Source organism: Ambystoma mexicanum, chromosome 5q (genome assembly GCF_040938575.1).
Source record: "Ambystoma mexicanum isolate Mex_15411 chromosome 5q, UKY_AmexF1_1, whole genome shotgun sequence".
Classification (NCBI taxonomy): domain Eukaryota; kingdom Metazoa; phylum Chordata; class Amphibia; order Caudata; family Ambystomatidae; genus Ambystoma; species Ambystoma mexicanum.
In genome coordinates, this window is record NC_090933.1 from 1,086,662,277 (window position 1) to 1,086,678,865 (window position 16,589).

Here is a 16,589-nt window from a genome sequence, read left to right on the forward strand (position 1 = left end):
CTTCATTGCATCTAAATTGTAAATCTCAAAGGTGTATACATCTATACCATCTTCTGTATAACTGGCTAAAACGTTTACAGCTCATTCTCAATGTTCTGTGCTCTGGTGCCTCTTGGAGGGCCTTAATGGGCTTTTAGAAATAGGAATGAGCTGGTGGGTGGAGCTGGTGGATGGTTAATCACCAGACAGTGCTTTCCCAATCTTGGGCTGCAAATCAAGATTCCTTCTTGCCCAGTACATCTCAACGTAAATTGGGACTAGGTTACCTAGATGATTGGAAGTTAAAATGGTACTAATAAAATAAGTGGTATGTGAAAGTTTCTACTTAATACACATTTGTAATCAGTCATTTTTAGGAAAAATAATTTTAGAGGGTTAACCAGGAAAAAGATACGTCGCACATTTAGTGCTTTTAATCACGAATCAAAACGGTGCCTGCGTGCATTAGACACGTGGGTTGCCAGAGGCTGAATCTTAACAGGACATCCTTCTTCCAATTAAGGTAAGGATATCATCATTAACAAATTACTGGACATTTGTATGTATAGCTAATGCTTACTATTTACGTGACTCAAGGGAGTCAGCTCAACAATGTTTCTAAAACCTGCAATTGGCCATAGGCAAAGTTAATAATATAAAATAGACTTCATTGGCAGCTATATGTAGCATTTACAAGAGCTATTGGTATATATAGAGGAATTATGATACAGGAGAACGATTTTATAAAAAGGGGAAAGCAAGCTCAGTCCCAAGCATTTATATGAATACAGTGTTCTTGCCCTTTGCAGTAATGTAAACCTCTACTCAAGAAGAAGCCTGGTTAAGGCAAAACTAGCATTAGTCAATGCACACAAGCCACTTAGAGGTAAGTTTTATCAGAATTACATGCCATCAATGGATGAAAGTGTGGTATAATAACTGAACAGAACCTTCAAATTGACACACTTTGTTGATATTCTTCACAGCTACTAAGGAGACATTTTGACAAACAGTTAATCTACACATATCCAGTTACAGTCTTATCGCCAATGAAACATTGGGTAAGTCATAATCGTGTACCAAACTAGCCCATGGACTGATAAAGGTCAGAGATTATCATAGGACTAATATCAGATATTCTACTTAGACTTACAGTTTTACCTAAACTACACCAAATGGTGAGTTTATTTTTACTATTTTCACCTCCGATAATATTAGGCCATCCACTTGGAATACCACAATGCCATTTAGTAACATATAGAACAGTGTCCCAGTTTATCACTGTTAGATATAACGTGCGTGTATATATGCACTTGCATATATGTACACAAATATAACAGATACTAACACTGACATAAGGGATACAATTGCACAATGCACGGGTGCAATAAGTGTCTATTTTTACTAAATGTCCAGTAGATTTCTTTAAATATGATACAGAAGGATTCTGGGTGCTTACACTTATTTACATCATAGCCTATATAGAATGTATTATTACAATTGGTGTCATTAGACAGGGTCATGATGTATGCAAGATTGTTGTACAAGAGAGTTAATCAATATGTAACGCTTTATTTCTTGACTATGCAAATTTCATTATTTTCCTATGTTTTTGTCTGTCCCTTTTTTGTCTGTCTCCCAACTTTGACTCTGGTGTGCATTCATATACTTTATGTATGGTAATTTAATTGTGTAAATATGTTGGTTAACTGGACACTAATAATAACAGAACCACCAGCCTTGAGAAAGAACAAGGGTCGAAACACGTGTCAGCTGTGAACAGCAAACTCAATTAAAATCTAATTTGTGAGTATGTACCAATTGTACAGTACTACTTGTTAAATGCACAATTAGTATAATTGGACTGTAAAATAAAACGTTCAGATAAATAATAATTTGGGGCAGCGCAGTTTACTTTCTCTATAGATCTCCACTTTATAAATGATGGTGCTCTAGTCAGCACTTTCTTGGGGCTACACTGTCACTAGATAACGTAAAGAAACGAAAATGAACTACTGCCCTCCGCGGTCTGAAACAATTCCATACTCCATTGTATGAGAGAATAGGTTTAAAAAATCTGAAACGTTTTTGGATGCTTTGCTTAGGACATGAACATCTACAGTGGAAAGATTAGATGGATACAGTTTATATAGGAATGGGTCCTTCCCAAAAACGCTGAGCTACTTGAGCAAGAAAATGCAACGTTTGCCCAATTTTACAAGGATGTGTACTATATTCTGGCTTGCCAGCATATACTGGTCCATGATGTATACGTATGCCAAATTCCTGACCTTATTGTACACAACATCTTTAAAAAAAACATCCTTCAATATAAAAGCTACTCACTACAAGTTGGGCTGAGTTAGAAACCCGTCAGGCACTCAAGGCAAAGCAGAGCTCGTTTTAGTCAGTTAAAACCCAAACAAGCAGGGCAGGTAGTAAAGCAGAGATTGTATGTCGGTAATAATGGTGGTGTTCTTTTCAGCAATTGATCTAAATAAACAGTGTGATGTTAGTAATGAAACATGGCGTTTAAAAAAAAAGAATGATCTGGACTACTACTACCACCACCACCACCACCACCACCAGCACACAGTATCCCAGGAGCAAGAGAAGCATGGGGGGAAAGGGTGTTGTGAAGAAAAACATATTGCAGCTAAATGTATGGGTAATGCCAAAATACACCGTCCCCTTGTGCGGCATGCGTGTACATACCACTTCGATCTATGTCTTCATGTTAAATGCACATATTCATGGGTGGGTGTAAAAGCGAGCGTCAGTAATAGAAGAAACTTATCAGCTTCAGGTGGATGGTGTTGGGCTGAAAAGTAGATTTCACTTTCCCTAATGTACGACAAAGAAATCCAGATTTTAAAGTAAAATGAGGAGTTAAACAGTGTGAGCACAACCAGGTGAGGGATATAGTGCCAAGTTAAGAAGTGCCTGGAAATAGCGATATATGCACTGACATCTCCTGCTCCTATCAGCTGCTCATTCGTCCCTTGCTAAATGGCACTACACATGCCCAGTGATCCTCACCATCTTACAACCGCAGAATAATTCAAAAATAAACACAAAACACTTGACTCACCTGAGTGGCGGCTTCGGGCGGCATGGGGGACGGTGACTTGGACTGGAAGGCATCCTGGGACATGAACCCCGAATCATGGGAGGACACGCTGGAGAGTCGCATGGGGGGCTGCTGAGGTAGGTTGGAGCTGCGATAGCGATAGTGTGAAGTGGGTGAATGAGAGTGCGAACCACTGGATCTGGAATCACTACTGTTAACGCTGTTCAGACTGCTGTTAGAGACGAAGGGAAAGGGGAGAGAAAATGGTGAAGGAGAAGACGAGAGGTGAGGGTGAGTGCAGGAAGGGGAGAAGACCAAATGCAGAACCATTAACACTCAGGCAGGGTGGTGGCGTGAGACAAAAAGGAGCTTGCGTCAAAATAAACATACCAAAAAGGTGCAGTATCCTTTTGCCTAGAAATAAGGCCATTTATTAAATTACCAAGCACAACGACAGGGAAATCTTGGTCTTTAGATCCCCAGTGTCCAATCGACTGCATGGAGCCCCCTGTGTGCAATGGTGTGAGACGAGAAAGGAAATGTGGTTTTGGGAAGCCCAGCTACAGATAATTTGCCCCAACTCAATGTTTCAACCTGCAGGAAGCAGCGGTTTTATAAAAGGCAGTGTTTGGTGTGGAAGGCGTTCAGTATTTAGACAAGTCGTTGCCTGTGCCATGGACAAACAGTTCCTTTCCACTTTTCCGCGTGAGCTTCCTGTCTATATAGGAAGCAAAGAAACTGGACAAGTCGAACACCATCTGTGTGCGCTCTTACACCAGGGCCCCTCCAACTTTAGGGAAAAGGGAAGTGGTAATGTTCTGCAGGTCACGGATCTAAAATGAATCCCACCCACTATGCATGTAGTGGCCATCGCTACCCTGAGGTTCTCGGAAATAGCACAAGAGGGACGGGCAATGTACTGCCTGCTCTTATCTGTGGCTATGATCATTTCACAAGGCAGGGTGGAGGGTATGTGCGTGGGTTCACAATGGTGGGCATCCACAGGAACTTCGGGGCACCCCCTGTTGTGTTCCTCATGAGGCAATAAAGAAAGTCATGTCTTACAGTAAATTATTAGAGAAGTATATGGTAACCCACTTACTTTGGTGGCTAAAACAAATGGCGTTTCTTACAACCACTTGCGTTTGGTAATATTTTTAGAAGGTGGAAACAGTAATTAGCCAAGGCTATGCGCACCATGAATGCGCACCTCCTATCTCGGAATGGCTTGATTCCGTTCCACCGATTCGTGGCATATCATCAATGTTTACTCTTTAAAAACGTGCAACTACTCCCCGCAAAAAAAATAGGAAATATCAGGAAACATAGGAGCATGCCTCCCTGCTTCCACACACAGCTCCCTGGATAGGCGTGGGTCGGTATTACTAGCAGGCAGTGCCACGGGAAGGAGCTCCGCTAGAATTCTAATTGCCTAAAACATTTGGAATTCTAGATTTAGCCCTGGGAGGAAGCGTGGCAACACGATCAGAACTAAAGCAACATTTTCTAATAATCGAACGTGTGACTACAGTGCCATTACATGGATCAGCGCGTGCATCTTCATATGTGGTATAATGCAAGGAAATGTATGGGAATATTTAGACAATACGACACGCAAGAGGCCCAGTGTGCAGCGGCCTAACGGGAAATTTCCAGAGTTCCACATAGGCCTGTCCAACCCTGCATGGAAGAGGGCCATGCTATTAACATACTACGTGTTGAGTTGCGTTGTCAACCCTTCTAAAATGCATCGCCCTTTCAATCGAAACTGACTACCCGATCCAGCTGCGGCCCTCATCTTCACTCAGACACCGCTATCTTGCCTTCATGGCTGGAGGTGGGCAAAGTGCCGTGCAGACTCACGAGTTGAGTAGAATGGTGCAAAGCTCTAGGAACACTAGATTTTCATATATGATATGATGGGTTATTTATAACGCGTTTAATAACCTGAGGTTCGAACCTGTGTTGCTCCGTGTCGTCTTGCTTCGAAGGCGAGCAGTTGCCCCTGAGCTAGCCTCGCCTCCTCGTGCGTGCGCAGAGTTGTTAGGGCAAATGCACTGTGACAGAAACACCGCACATGGAACACAGAATACAAACATAGGAACACTGCTGTTGGGCTGACTCGTGCGTGACCTCAGGATCCGCTATTTCTAATAGCGCAAGGGAGGGAATAAGGCAGAAACAGCGGAGTGCTACATGGGCAAAACCATCATGCTATAGCAACCGATGCCCATGAGCAGCACCGCGGGAAGGCATGCTCAGCAACTGCTTTACCCAAAGGAAACCGGGTAGGGCGAGGAGGGTGCACAGACATCGCTGAATTCGTTTAAAACAGCATGTAACAGTATTTCCAAGACATTACACTGCGCACACTCCACTTATTCATTTTCATCACTCGAAAAACAATAACATTGCCATACAATAAAAAAGACAATAGAACACGTTTCATATTTGATTTTCTGCATTGGCAAAAGTTAATTATGTAACAATTCATACTTGCCAACATTCTGTGACCAAAAAGATATAGGATTTTTCAAGTTTCAAAAATAATTAGAATAACAATGACATCACAGGAAAATACAAAACATACATTGTTGGCACCATTCAAGCATTCTGAAATACACAACCCATCAAACAGCACAACTTGGAAAGATGTTCAAATGGTAAAAATGTATCATTCTGAATGGCGAGTTAACACCAGATCCAATTACACAGAAGGTAACCACGCAGTGCAGGTTGAACACTGAATGACATGGAGACTGATACCCCCTCTCTGTCCGATAGGCAGATGCTGTGTGATGGTGTTAAGCTCTGCCGTTTGCCTTCACTGGTGGTTCACCTAAGGATTGTACTGGCAAGAGTGCAGGACAGAGTCACGTAGCTGTCAGGTCAGTGGATTGGTCTGAGCCCAATGAAAGTAATCACCTATCATCCCACTGTACAGACAGACTAATGTGTTGCATGCTTTGTCCTGCAGCCTGCCTTAGAGTCACATAAATTACCTGCCACTGTAAAAATCAGTAGGATCCGTCACCCAAATCTGTAGGCGGTAGGACTGCATATAAATTAGTAGCCTATGCCTAAATCTGTAGGGTTATTTATCATCCATTTCTGTTGCTTGTATAGCGCACCAAGCCCAGACCCAAGGCATCTGTGCGCTTGCTTACATGGAAAAGGTTACAATTGTTGCAAAAGATTACAGACATACACTCATTTACATAATTACATTAAAAAGAAATTATTGGCAAGTATGCATAATCATAAAAGGTTAAATTGTAATTAGTACACATCATTACATTTACTTCTTTGAGGTAATACGCAGTTTTCATAATGTTTAATGTTTGTATACTCCTTTGGCTAGTCCACGCCATCTGTTCAACGCCAGTTCAATTGCAGTACTGTATCTTTGTAAGCTGTTTAATTAGTTTTCTGTATGTAGTTTCAAAAAAGGACCACCACAATGGTGTTATTGTAACCCATTTCTGTTGGAATTTGACACCCGTCCTTCAAATACAATGGACTCTCGAAGAGTACCGTCCCAGCACTACATTTCCCGAAAGACACTGCGCGGGTGCAGCGCGTCATCCGTTGTCCCAGCGTCACTTCTAGCATAACTCCCCTGCACGCAGTGCGTGCCCGTTGCCTTGGGTTCCTTCCGAGCGTCGCTTTGAGTCTGGACTCTGGGCAAGCAGTGACCGCCCGCCCTCCATGTCTGCCTCAGAATGCCTGTTCTCGCTGGAGCTGCTAGTGGATTGGGTGCGCTTGGAGCCACTACTCGAGCTGGCCGAGCCGCCTATGCCAGCCATGGCCTTCCGACTGCTGGACTTCCCTACGCTGCTGATATACCCGCCGACCGCAAAGGAAGGAGACCTCCCTTCATCTGGCCTCTTCTTCCGCTTTGGTCGGGGCAAGTCATGTCTGTTCCGCAAGGGTCCTCATGCTCTGCTTGGGCACCTCAGCCGCTGCCCGCTGTACGCCATGCTGCTGGACCTGCGCGGCGAATCAACAGCCGAGGCTCTGCCCCGCTTGCTAGGAAGCTGCCCGCTTTCGCTCGCTGCTGCTGCCCGGGACCTCCTGGGGGAACCGCAGGAGTTGATCTCACCCGGCGCCAGCACGCACCGCGGGGTGCACGCTGTGCACGACCTCCTTGGCGGCCTAGTGGGTGAAATTTCCATAGGATTCCGCCTGGTAAGATTGGGAGGCGGTCTTCTACGCCACATCGCCCCTACCCAGCCGCAGGACATGTCAAGGGGGTTAATCCAACTAGCAGAACCCGGGAGTGCAGGGGCGCAAACATCACACCAAGAGCCACAGTCTGCCCGTGAGAAACAGACGGATGTCGAGATGCCAGTGGTGCGAGCGCCAGTGGTCAGCGTTGGCCTGCAGACCAGCCCCGCGACAAACAACGATAGTGATCCCGGGCCCTCCACAGAGGCTCCTCGGGCCAGACACACATCTTTGGTATCAACTCAGACAGAGGAGAAGGGTGGAAGTCCCGCAGCTCTGGACAGAGAGGAGCTGGAGATAGAAGCCAATATATTCTGCCCACCTCCAATGTACTATAGTCACGAACACAGGGTGGCTCCCTCTGCTCCCAGACCACGATGGGAAGAGCTTCAACACTCTATGCCTCAAAACGAGTTGTTCTCCAAGGAGAGAGATCTGGTAAAAGTGGTAAGGGAACACCCTACGGCTGAACCAGAAAAAGAGGACCCAGCACAGAGGGCTCCTGGTGTGGCAGGCAATCTCCGGCAACTGCCTTTGCTGAGTGCCCTTCTACTGGAGTTATCCCTTCTGAACCCTGATTCAGCTGGCCTGCAGAATCAGCACCAATGTGTCCACCCCCAACTGGCCTGGCTGTACCGACCAACGGATCAGGATTCTGCTGTGGCCCCAACTCTCCAGGACAGAAGCGGAATGAGGTCACCCAGTCCCAAACTGCCAAAGACGAATATATCAGATATACCTGTGGCACCAGTGACGCCCCCATCTTCCCCATCAAAACCTTTACGTTCTAAAGCCCCCACAAGAGGGGCAGCACAAGAGAAACGAAATGTACTGCCAACCCTAGGGCATCCTAAGAAAAAGTTACTGTATGGGCTGACAAACACTCTCCGGCTGCGTCTTCAGCAAAGCAACCCAGATATGCTGATCCTACATGAGCGCAGAGAGAAGCTCCGGAAGCAGCAAGTGGAAGCTCAAAAAGAGAAAAAAGGTAAGCCGCAAAGCAGAGGAATCCTGTCCAAATCACCCAGGAGCCCACAGCAGCGCCGCCGATCTCACGCCAGACGGAGTAGGAGAGGCGCTTGCAGCACATCCTTCGACGAAAATATAGAAACTTTAATCCAAAGCAACAGGGTTGATGATCATGACGGCAACATGAAAGACGGAAACCAGCCCTATTCTCAGAACATGTGCAAAGTGGAGCACATTTTGAAAGATCACAATGAAATCAATGGAAGATCTGATATTTTTAAAACAGATCACAGATTTAATTCTCATGGCTCCAAGGACACTATATACTCCGTTCCCCTGCCAAGACCATTGGTACAAGAGGTTGACATTGTTCAGGATGAGGGAGTTTTACAGAACAAAAATGAAGACTACAAAAGTTTCAATGCAGGTGATCCACAGCATGGTTCAAGGAACAGCGCAGAATGGAAGGATTCAGAAGATTTTATTGACAGCTTGGAATATACAGGCTATTCTGATGATTTCACCAGCCCAGATCATACAGCTAGACACTCGGAAGCCCTGGATAGTAGCCCAGAACTGGTACTAGATACCCCAAAGCCACAGTATTCGGACCACGATTCTGACTCCTGCAGTTCCACGAAACCTGGGTTAAGTTTAAAAACCAGTAACACTGCAGCTCCCATTCCTGTGATTTCAAAGGTGTCGCCTGTTCAGTCATATAAAAGGGCTGTTGATCTAGTGAAGTCCCATGGATTAGTTACAGCTATGGAAGTGACCAATTCAGACTTTAGTTTACCACCAGAAACGTCATTGGCTCATCAGCAGAGACCCCAGGACACACGGGTCAAAGGCAACAGCATTTTGGGCAATATCACACATTTACAGAAAAACACATTCGGCACAGGAGACAATCGGAACACTGAAAATGGACACCATTTTTTGGAAACAAGTCAGTCAGTCAGGACCTCTCAGGTGAGCTCGTACATGCCATCTACCGTTCCAGATCTCGATGCAATGGACAGTGCACACTCGGAACCCTCTCAGAAAGAAGAACTGGACCAAGAAGCTGGAACATCAGATATTTCTAAGCAGTACAGACCCATGACAGAACTGCTAATAAATAAACTTCCCGGATACACGCTATAGTTAAGACTCCAGGAATTATGGTATTTATTTTGCAAACATCACAGAATTTCTTTTTTACACCTATTTGTATTTTTCTACGTTCATTCTTTAAACAAAACAATTATGTCTCAAATGTTTTTTTTTCTGCTTATATTGTGTCTTTTTTCTATAAACGGATATATGATCAGTTACACCAGCTTGAGATTAGAAAACTCAGACTACACATTGGAGATAGTGCTGCGTCCTATCTATCACCGCCTTTCACTAAATGGTCAGACCTGTCAGCAGCGCCACTTTTGCTTACCCATACCTGTCAATTTTCTCCATTCCGACTTCGAAATTGAGGGGCTTTGGTAGCAATTTAGCTCCTCCTTATAGCCTACTAGAGCCTGGTTAGCTGCACCACAACAGCTACGAGGAGCTACTTTTGGCTCCCTAGGCAAACGGAGGCTGACCAAACACGCATGTGTGTGTTTCGGACAATCTACAAACAAACATTAAGGCACAAATATATGGCATTGAAAGCATAAGGGGCCATAAATAATGGATACAATTATAGGTTTGCATCTTATGTGGAAGTTAGATTTGAACTATGTGTACTAGATGCTGGTTAGTAGTGGATACGCAGGAGCTGCTTCTACCGCCTGCTTATCCAATCTTAATTTCGACCCCCGCCGTTAATTTATGAATACAGACAAAAGCAACAGTTTTTCATTTATATTTAAAAATGGAAATCCCACAGCTCTTTCTAGAATGCTCTCATATTCCCATGGTTTTGAGTGTATAGTTTGCAGTTTATCTTCTTGAAAGACAGATAACTTATTTGTTCCCATACTTTAAGAGGGATCAATTAAGTGCTGCATAAATGATTTCAAGTTTGAGAATTTTACAAGTTTGCGCTTTTTCCACAGAGCGACGAGGAGTCAATCCTGCTAACCAGGAAGCCGCATGCTGCAGCTGAGTTCCTGCTGCCGCCATGCAACAATCCTACTGCTATGCATGCTACCCCATCAGTTGCTAACTACTTTTATTTCTTGTGACTTGTCTGCAAATACTGAAAGACTGGAATGAAAAAACGAAAATCGGAAAATTGAATGAATGATTTCTGAAGTGAAGCGCTTTCATGCCGCGTTTTAATTGTGCACGGAGCTCCACCTGCTTTTTCATCAAATTTGCACAGTGGGAGTGTGCATTTATAGCAGTGAAGGGCTCCCCGTCTGTTTTTATGGTGTGCAGACCACGCAGCATTTTTAAAGATGGACGCCGCCTTCTGGAGCTAGCAGAAGGCCTTCTCTGAGACCCTCCTCATTTCCCCTCTTCACCCTGAATGCGTGCACCACCACACTTTATGCCAATCGGGTGACCGGCAGTCTCTAGCTGGCCCCCTCTCACAGGCCCACATCAAAGGCCCCTGTCCGCTGCATGGTCGTTCTGGGAGGTCAGCCTACACCCCCTCACCAGCTCAATGGGACTGGCGCTCTTACATTACACTGTGGAGCCCAACTACTGTACGCCTATGCTGGTTAGTTGCTTCTGCCCAAATTACTCCTCCCCCTGACTTTCTCAATTTCACCATCCCCACCCGGACTCTCACTGTTTCTGCCTGATGCTGTACTGTATTTCACCTACCTGCCAATTCGAATTTTGCTGTACCTTATTTCGCCTTGCTGCCAATTCGAATTTTGCCGTGCCCTTGTGGCTGTACTGTGTGCTTTCTTTTCTCGATTTTGACTGTATTGTACTTCTTTGTCCTGCTGTTCCTGTCTTGCTCCACCTCTCCTCTCCCCCCCCTTCACCCTCCTCCACATCATCCATGGGACTCAGTTTCTCCGATCTTCTGTTTCTCCATTGACTATCCTTCCCTTCTCACTAAGTCTGTCAGGAAGAAGTTCAAAAAGGATATCTTGGTCTCAAACCATGGTCTCCCTATCGCCGACACCTACACCACTGCATCAAATAGACAGACCCTCACCGGCATTCTCTGTTGTTCCTTCGCCTAATCTTTGAACTCCTCATATGGTCTCTGTGCTCGGTCCTTTCTCCTCTTCTGCTATTAATGGGAGCACCCAGTGGGAGGCCCTCCTGGACCCCTTCCACTCCAAGGTAATCATTAATGTCTACCTGAAGGGCACAGTCCTGGTCCAAGGCCCTCAGGCCAACCTTCTCTTTGATAGACTCTTCCCCCGCCTCATCAACTACTTTCCTTCTCCTGTTTTGCCCTCTCTCTCCGCTCTGGCTTCCTTGCCTCCCACCTCTGCCTCCTCTTGGCTACCTCGCCCTCTCCTCCTTCCTTCTCTGCCCCCCACCCTGTCGGGTTCCTTCTACAACTCTTTCAAGGCTAGCCATATTCTCCATATTGCCACTCTCGCTCAGCTGACAAACACTCCTCTGGCATCTGCCACCTCCTGGAAGAACTAGACATCCTCAGTCTCACCGAGACATGGTTCAGAGACAGCTCTGTCACGAGCTTTGACACTATCCTCCCTGATGGCTGCAAGATCCTCTCCGCGCCCAGATCCAATCGACCCAGTGTAGCCTTGATTTTCCCTGAGTGGATTCCTGCCTCCGATTCCTATGCAGGCCTACTCCTCCTTTTAATGCCTTGTCTGTAGGCTTTCTCTCTCTCCCTGCCACCATTGCTACAATCTATCAGCCACCTGGACGGACTACCTCTTTCCTCTCTTAGTGGGCTGACCTCTCCTCACTTTCTCCTTGGAGACCTCAGTATCCACCTGGATGCTTCCTGTCCTCTCTCTACTCTTTCATTCTCTCTCTCTCTCTCTCCATTCTTCCCTCTGGCCCAACTCATTCTGCAGGGCACACTCTGGATGTTCTCATCCCCGCTGACCTCCCCCTCACCATTACTTTCTCTTGGAGCGATCACTTTCTCCTTTCCTCCCATCTCTCCCTCCCTGCCCCGCACGCCGAGCCTACTCCAGCACTTCCACCTACCTTCTCGGTCATCCGGCCCATGAAGCGCTTGTCAGTTGAGACTTCTCGCGCCACTTCCAAGCTCCACTCCGCTATCTCTGATACTCTCCATGTTCTTGCCCCTGTCATGAAGATCCGCTTGAAGCCCAAAGCCAAGTGCAACTCTTGGTACGACTCCAACCTAGTTACCCTTAAACGCAAGTTGAGGGTGGCTGAGAGGAAATGGTGTGCTTCTTGTGCATCCTCTGACAAACTTGCTGGCCGCCTGCAAGGCAATACCGGCTCTTTAACCGCATTACGAAGAGAGCCCACATCCAAGCCACGTCCATAAAATCTGAAACAAGCTGGCCAATCATGCTGCAGTCTCTACCTCTATGGTACCCTCCCAGGCCCGTTGCTCGGCCCTGGCCTCTCATTTAATCTCTAAAACCCAGGACATCCTGTCCACTCTCTCGTCCTCTCCTCCCCTCTTCTCTCTCTGCTACCTCTGGCACCCCTCCAGCCACCTCCCCTCCCTCTTTCTCATCTTTTCCTCTGTTCACCCCAGACAAGATTTCCAGACAAGTCTGATCTATGCAAGTCTTATCAAAACAGGTTCTTCCCGGTTTGTCCAAAACCATCAAGGACCACATTGATACCCTAGCTCCTAGTCAGGCCGACTTCGGCAACCACACCTTCACCTCTGGAGCCTTCCTCTCGCCTCTCAAGCACTCTTGTGCACCCTCTTCTCAAGAAACCCACAGCCGACCCCTCCTGCCCGGCTAACTATTGCCCGATCTCCATCACTCCTTTCCTGGACAAACTCCTAGAAAAGCGGACCATCCCCAGCTTAATCTTCCCACCGATTCGGTTGGTTGTCTCCATGACCATCAGTCTGCCTTTAGAGCAGCCAGAAGCACAGACACTGCTCTCCAGAACATCCGTTAAGACCTGCTCTCCAACCTTGATTCTAATATCCCACCAGCCCTCATCCTACTTTATCTCTCTTCTGCCTTTGACACAGTCAACCATGTCATTCTGCTCAATCGCCTCCGTGATAACCTGGGTGTCACTGACCAGGCTCTGGCCTGGTTGACCTTCCTCTCCAACCGACCCTGCCAGGTCCAACTTGGGTCCTTCCTCGCCATCTCACTCTCTACCTGTGGTGTCCCCCAGGGGTCTAACCTCTCTCCATGGCTTTTCAACCAATACCTGGCACCCCTCGCCCACCGCATTGCTGCTCTCTGCTCCAATTTTCAGTGGTATGTGGATGACACCCAACACATTTTCAGGCTCCCCTCTGACACCACTTCTCCCTCTCTCATCTCCGACTTTCTGCAATCCAGGAAGGGTGCGCCACCAGCAACCTCTGCCTTATTGCCAGTAAGACCAAGATACTCCTCATCGGCACACCTGCACCATCCATTCCTGGCACTCTCTGGCCGGCCTCCCTTGGCCCTCTCCCTGCTCCCACCTGTGAGGCTAAGAACCTTGGGGTCATCTTTGACTCCACGCTTTCCTTTTCTCCGCACACCTCTGACATCTCTAAAAAGTCAATCTACCAACTGCACCTCCTCAGAGGTATTCTTCCTTTCCTCTCCTTCCCCCCCAGAAGCTCTGGTTCTCTCTAGACTGGACTATCGCAACAGCCTCTTTCTAGATCTGAAAGAAACTACTCTGCCCTCTGCAGCTCATCCAGAACAGGATTGTGAGACTTGTCCTTGGACTCAAACCCAGGGATCGTATATCTCCAGCCCTGAAATCTCTTCATTGGCTCACCGTGGCTGCAAGGATTAAGTTTAAGACCCATTGCATTGCCCACAAGGCCTTCACGGGCCTGGGTCCGCAATACCTCCAACTCTCCCTTCAGAAATACCTTCCTACTCGAGCTCTTCACTCCTCCAACTTCCTCAGGGTCAGTTGCTTCTCCAAGCAACAGGTTGGGGGTAGATCTCTTTCCTTGGCTGGGGCCTCCCTCTGGAACAGCCTCTCTGAAACTTGGAGAATCATCTTTGGGTCTAGTAGCACGTGAAGACCTTCTTTGCTTCTGCCTTCGCTCTTCCTCTCCCCTGCTGATCCCCGTCTGCTTGGGCACCTGGTTACCCTCTGATTTTGGGCCCAGATCCCTAGCCGCACTGTCTTGTGGCAACCCTTGCACTTGGGTCTGTATCTGCAACCCTACAGTACCCTTCCTGTACTTATTAGACACCCGTTGTATGTGTCTTATTCTTGCACTAGCCACCTGCTGGCCACACTACCTGTCGTTTTTACCATGTGTTCAGCACTTTCCACTCTTCCTCTACCCCTGGCACTTTCCCCCCTTCCCTGCACTTGCACATTCTCAATGTCACTGGGCCTACTAAGATCATTGTTTTGCCCTCCCTTGATCCCCTCTCTTGCCTCGTGGTGTTCTGAAACACTTGTGTATGGGCGAGATACAAATAAAATATCATATAATCCAGTTACAAAAAAAAGTATCTACAACTAAGGTACTTATATTTTTGGGGCAGATGGAACATTTCTTTCGGTTTAAACATGATTTCTATATGCAAATTAAGGGAACGGCCATGGGAGCTGCATTCGCTCCAAAATTTGCGAACGTATACATGGCCAAGCTCGAAGAATGGTATATTTTTACTACAACCAATTTCTCCCAGCACTGAACAAGTTTAAATGCTAAATTGATGGCATGTTTATTTGGGATTCGAGTAAGGGCCGCCTTAGCACATGTTTGACCTGGATTAATGGACTGAATACCAATTTAAGGTGTTCTCTGAATCAAAGTGCTCCAGGTAGCATTTTTGGATCTGTAAATCAAGGAATGCGATGGAACATTGGCTGTCAGTTTATACCGCAAAGACACAGATAGGAACACAATATTATATTTCAGTAGTTTCCACCAATAAGTCGTGCGCAATAATATTCCATATGAACAGTTCCTATGAGCAAGACAGAATTGTACCACAATGGCAGGTGCTAGGAAAGAAGCAGATACCATTTTGCAGATTGCTTAGAGAATGGGGGTATCCTCGTAGGTTGTTGTGGGAATTGTGTAAGAGGGTACAATGTCAGGCTTGAGAAAGCTTGTTGTCGCACAAAGCCTTATGATGGATAGGTTGGCGTGTGCCACCACATTCAACATGCAAGGAACAAGGCAATTAACTAACTATTGTTCTCCAGCATGGATTCACATATTCATGAATATTCCCAGTCAGGCTGGAAATCCTTGGTAAAAGAAAAACAGTTCCACTTACAAACTGCATTTCCCCTTTAAACAAATCACTGTCCTCTAGGTCATACTGCCCCCATCCAATGATAGTCCTCGCCGTAAGCCCCTCCTCTGGCAGCTATCTTCAGATTTGGTAAGCACGTAAAGTAGCAGTATAACCCAGAAAAGCTGCAGAGGAGTCAGAAGGGAGGGTTTGCATGTAAATCCATGCCAGACCCATGCTGGAGAACACTAGTTAGAGGTAAGTAACTTGTTCCTTCTCCAGCACGGGGTCTGGCATGGATTCACATGCTCAGGAATAACAAATACATAGCAGTACAACATTACACAACCACGGGAGGTGGCAAGGCTCAACATAAGCAATTACACTTGGAACATACCCCAAGCAACCAGGTTGCGTAGCGCTGCTTGGCTGACTCTGGACTCCTCCCTGGAATCCCTGTCGACGCAATAGAATCTTGTGAAGGTGTGGGTGGATCTTCACGTAGCAGCCCTGCAGATGTCGAACCGGGACACACCAGACAGGAAACGCCGTCTTTGCAGCGATCGTTCTAGTGGAGTGCGCTCTGGGATGGCCGGGCATCGGCCGGTTAGCCAACTGATGATAGTGCGTGATGCAGCCGGAGAGCCACCCTGAAATGGAAGTCTTGGACAAGGCCTTCCCATGGTACAAAAGAAGAGTTTACGAACAGCTGTGTAGTCTTCCGAAAACTCTTCGCGTGTGTGACGTAGAACTTCAGGGCACACGCAACTTCCAGCGAATGCAAGGCCCTTTCAGCTGGCTACGAATGTTTCATGAACAAAACAGGTAACACCAAAGGCTCGTTGAGCTGGAATTCCGACGGAACCTTCGGCATGAAGGAGGGGTGCGTACATAGCACCATCCTCGATTTATGGAAAGTCAGGCATGGCTGCTTGCAGGATAGGACCTGGATAACACCTACCCTCCTGGCAGAGGTGATGACCACTAGAAAATCAGTCTTCCACGAGAGACATTCAAGTGGAGCTTAATGCAGAGGCCCAAAGGGAACCCGCATGAGCCTTGTCAGAACCACGCTGAGTTCCCACGCCGAGGTAGGA

At 46.7% G+C, this 16,589-nt stretch overlaps 2 protein-coding genes across 14 annotated transcripts in view; one reads left to right on the forward strand and one right to left on the reverse strand.

The window, feature by feature from the left end:
• The window catches only part of MTSS1 (MTSS I-BAR domain containing 1), a 1,344,348-nt gene that overhangs the window by 146,148 nt on the left and 1,181,611 nt on the right, over positions 1-16,589 (reverse strand). For 12 of the 13 annotated variants that reach the window (XM_069621598.1, XM_069621600.1, XM_069621597.1 and 9 more), the window contains one exon: positions 3,071-3,281. In XM_069621598.1, the coding sequence (XP_069477699.1) occupies positions 3,071-3,281 (211 nt within the window). The remainder of the gene's footprint in view (positions 1-3,070; positions 3,282-16,589) is intronic. The other variant, XM_069621599.1, reaches the window with a different exon arrangement.
• Positions 6,670-12,476, forward strand: MAP10 (microtubule associated protein 10). The gene is made up of 2 exons (XM_069621596.1): positions 6,670-9,411; positions 10,282-12,476. Exon 1 carries the CDS (start codon positions 6,758-6,760, stop codon positions 9,389-9,391), a length of 2,634 nt encoding a protein of 877 aa, XP_069477697.1. The 5' UTR covers positions 6,670-6,757; the 3' UTR covers positions 9,392-9,411; positions 10,282-12,476.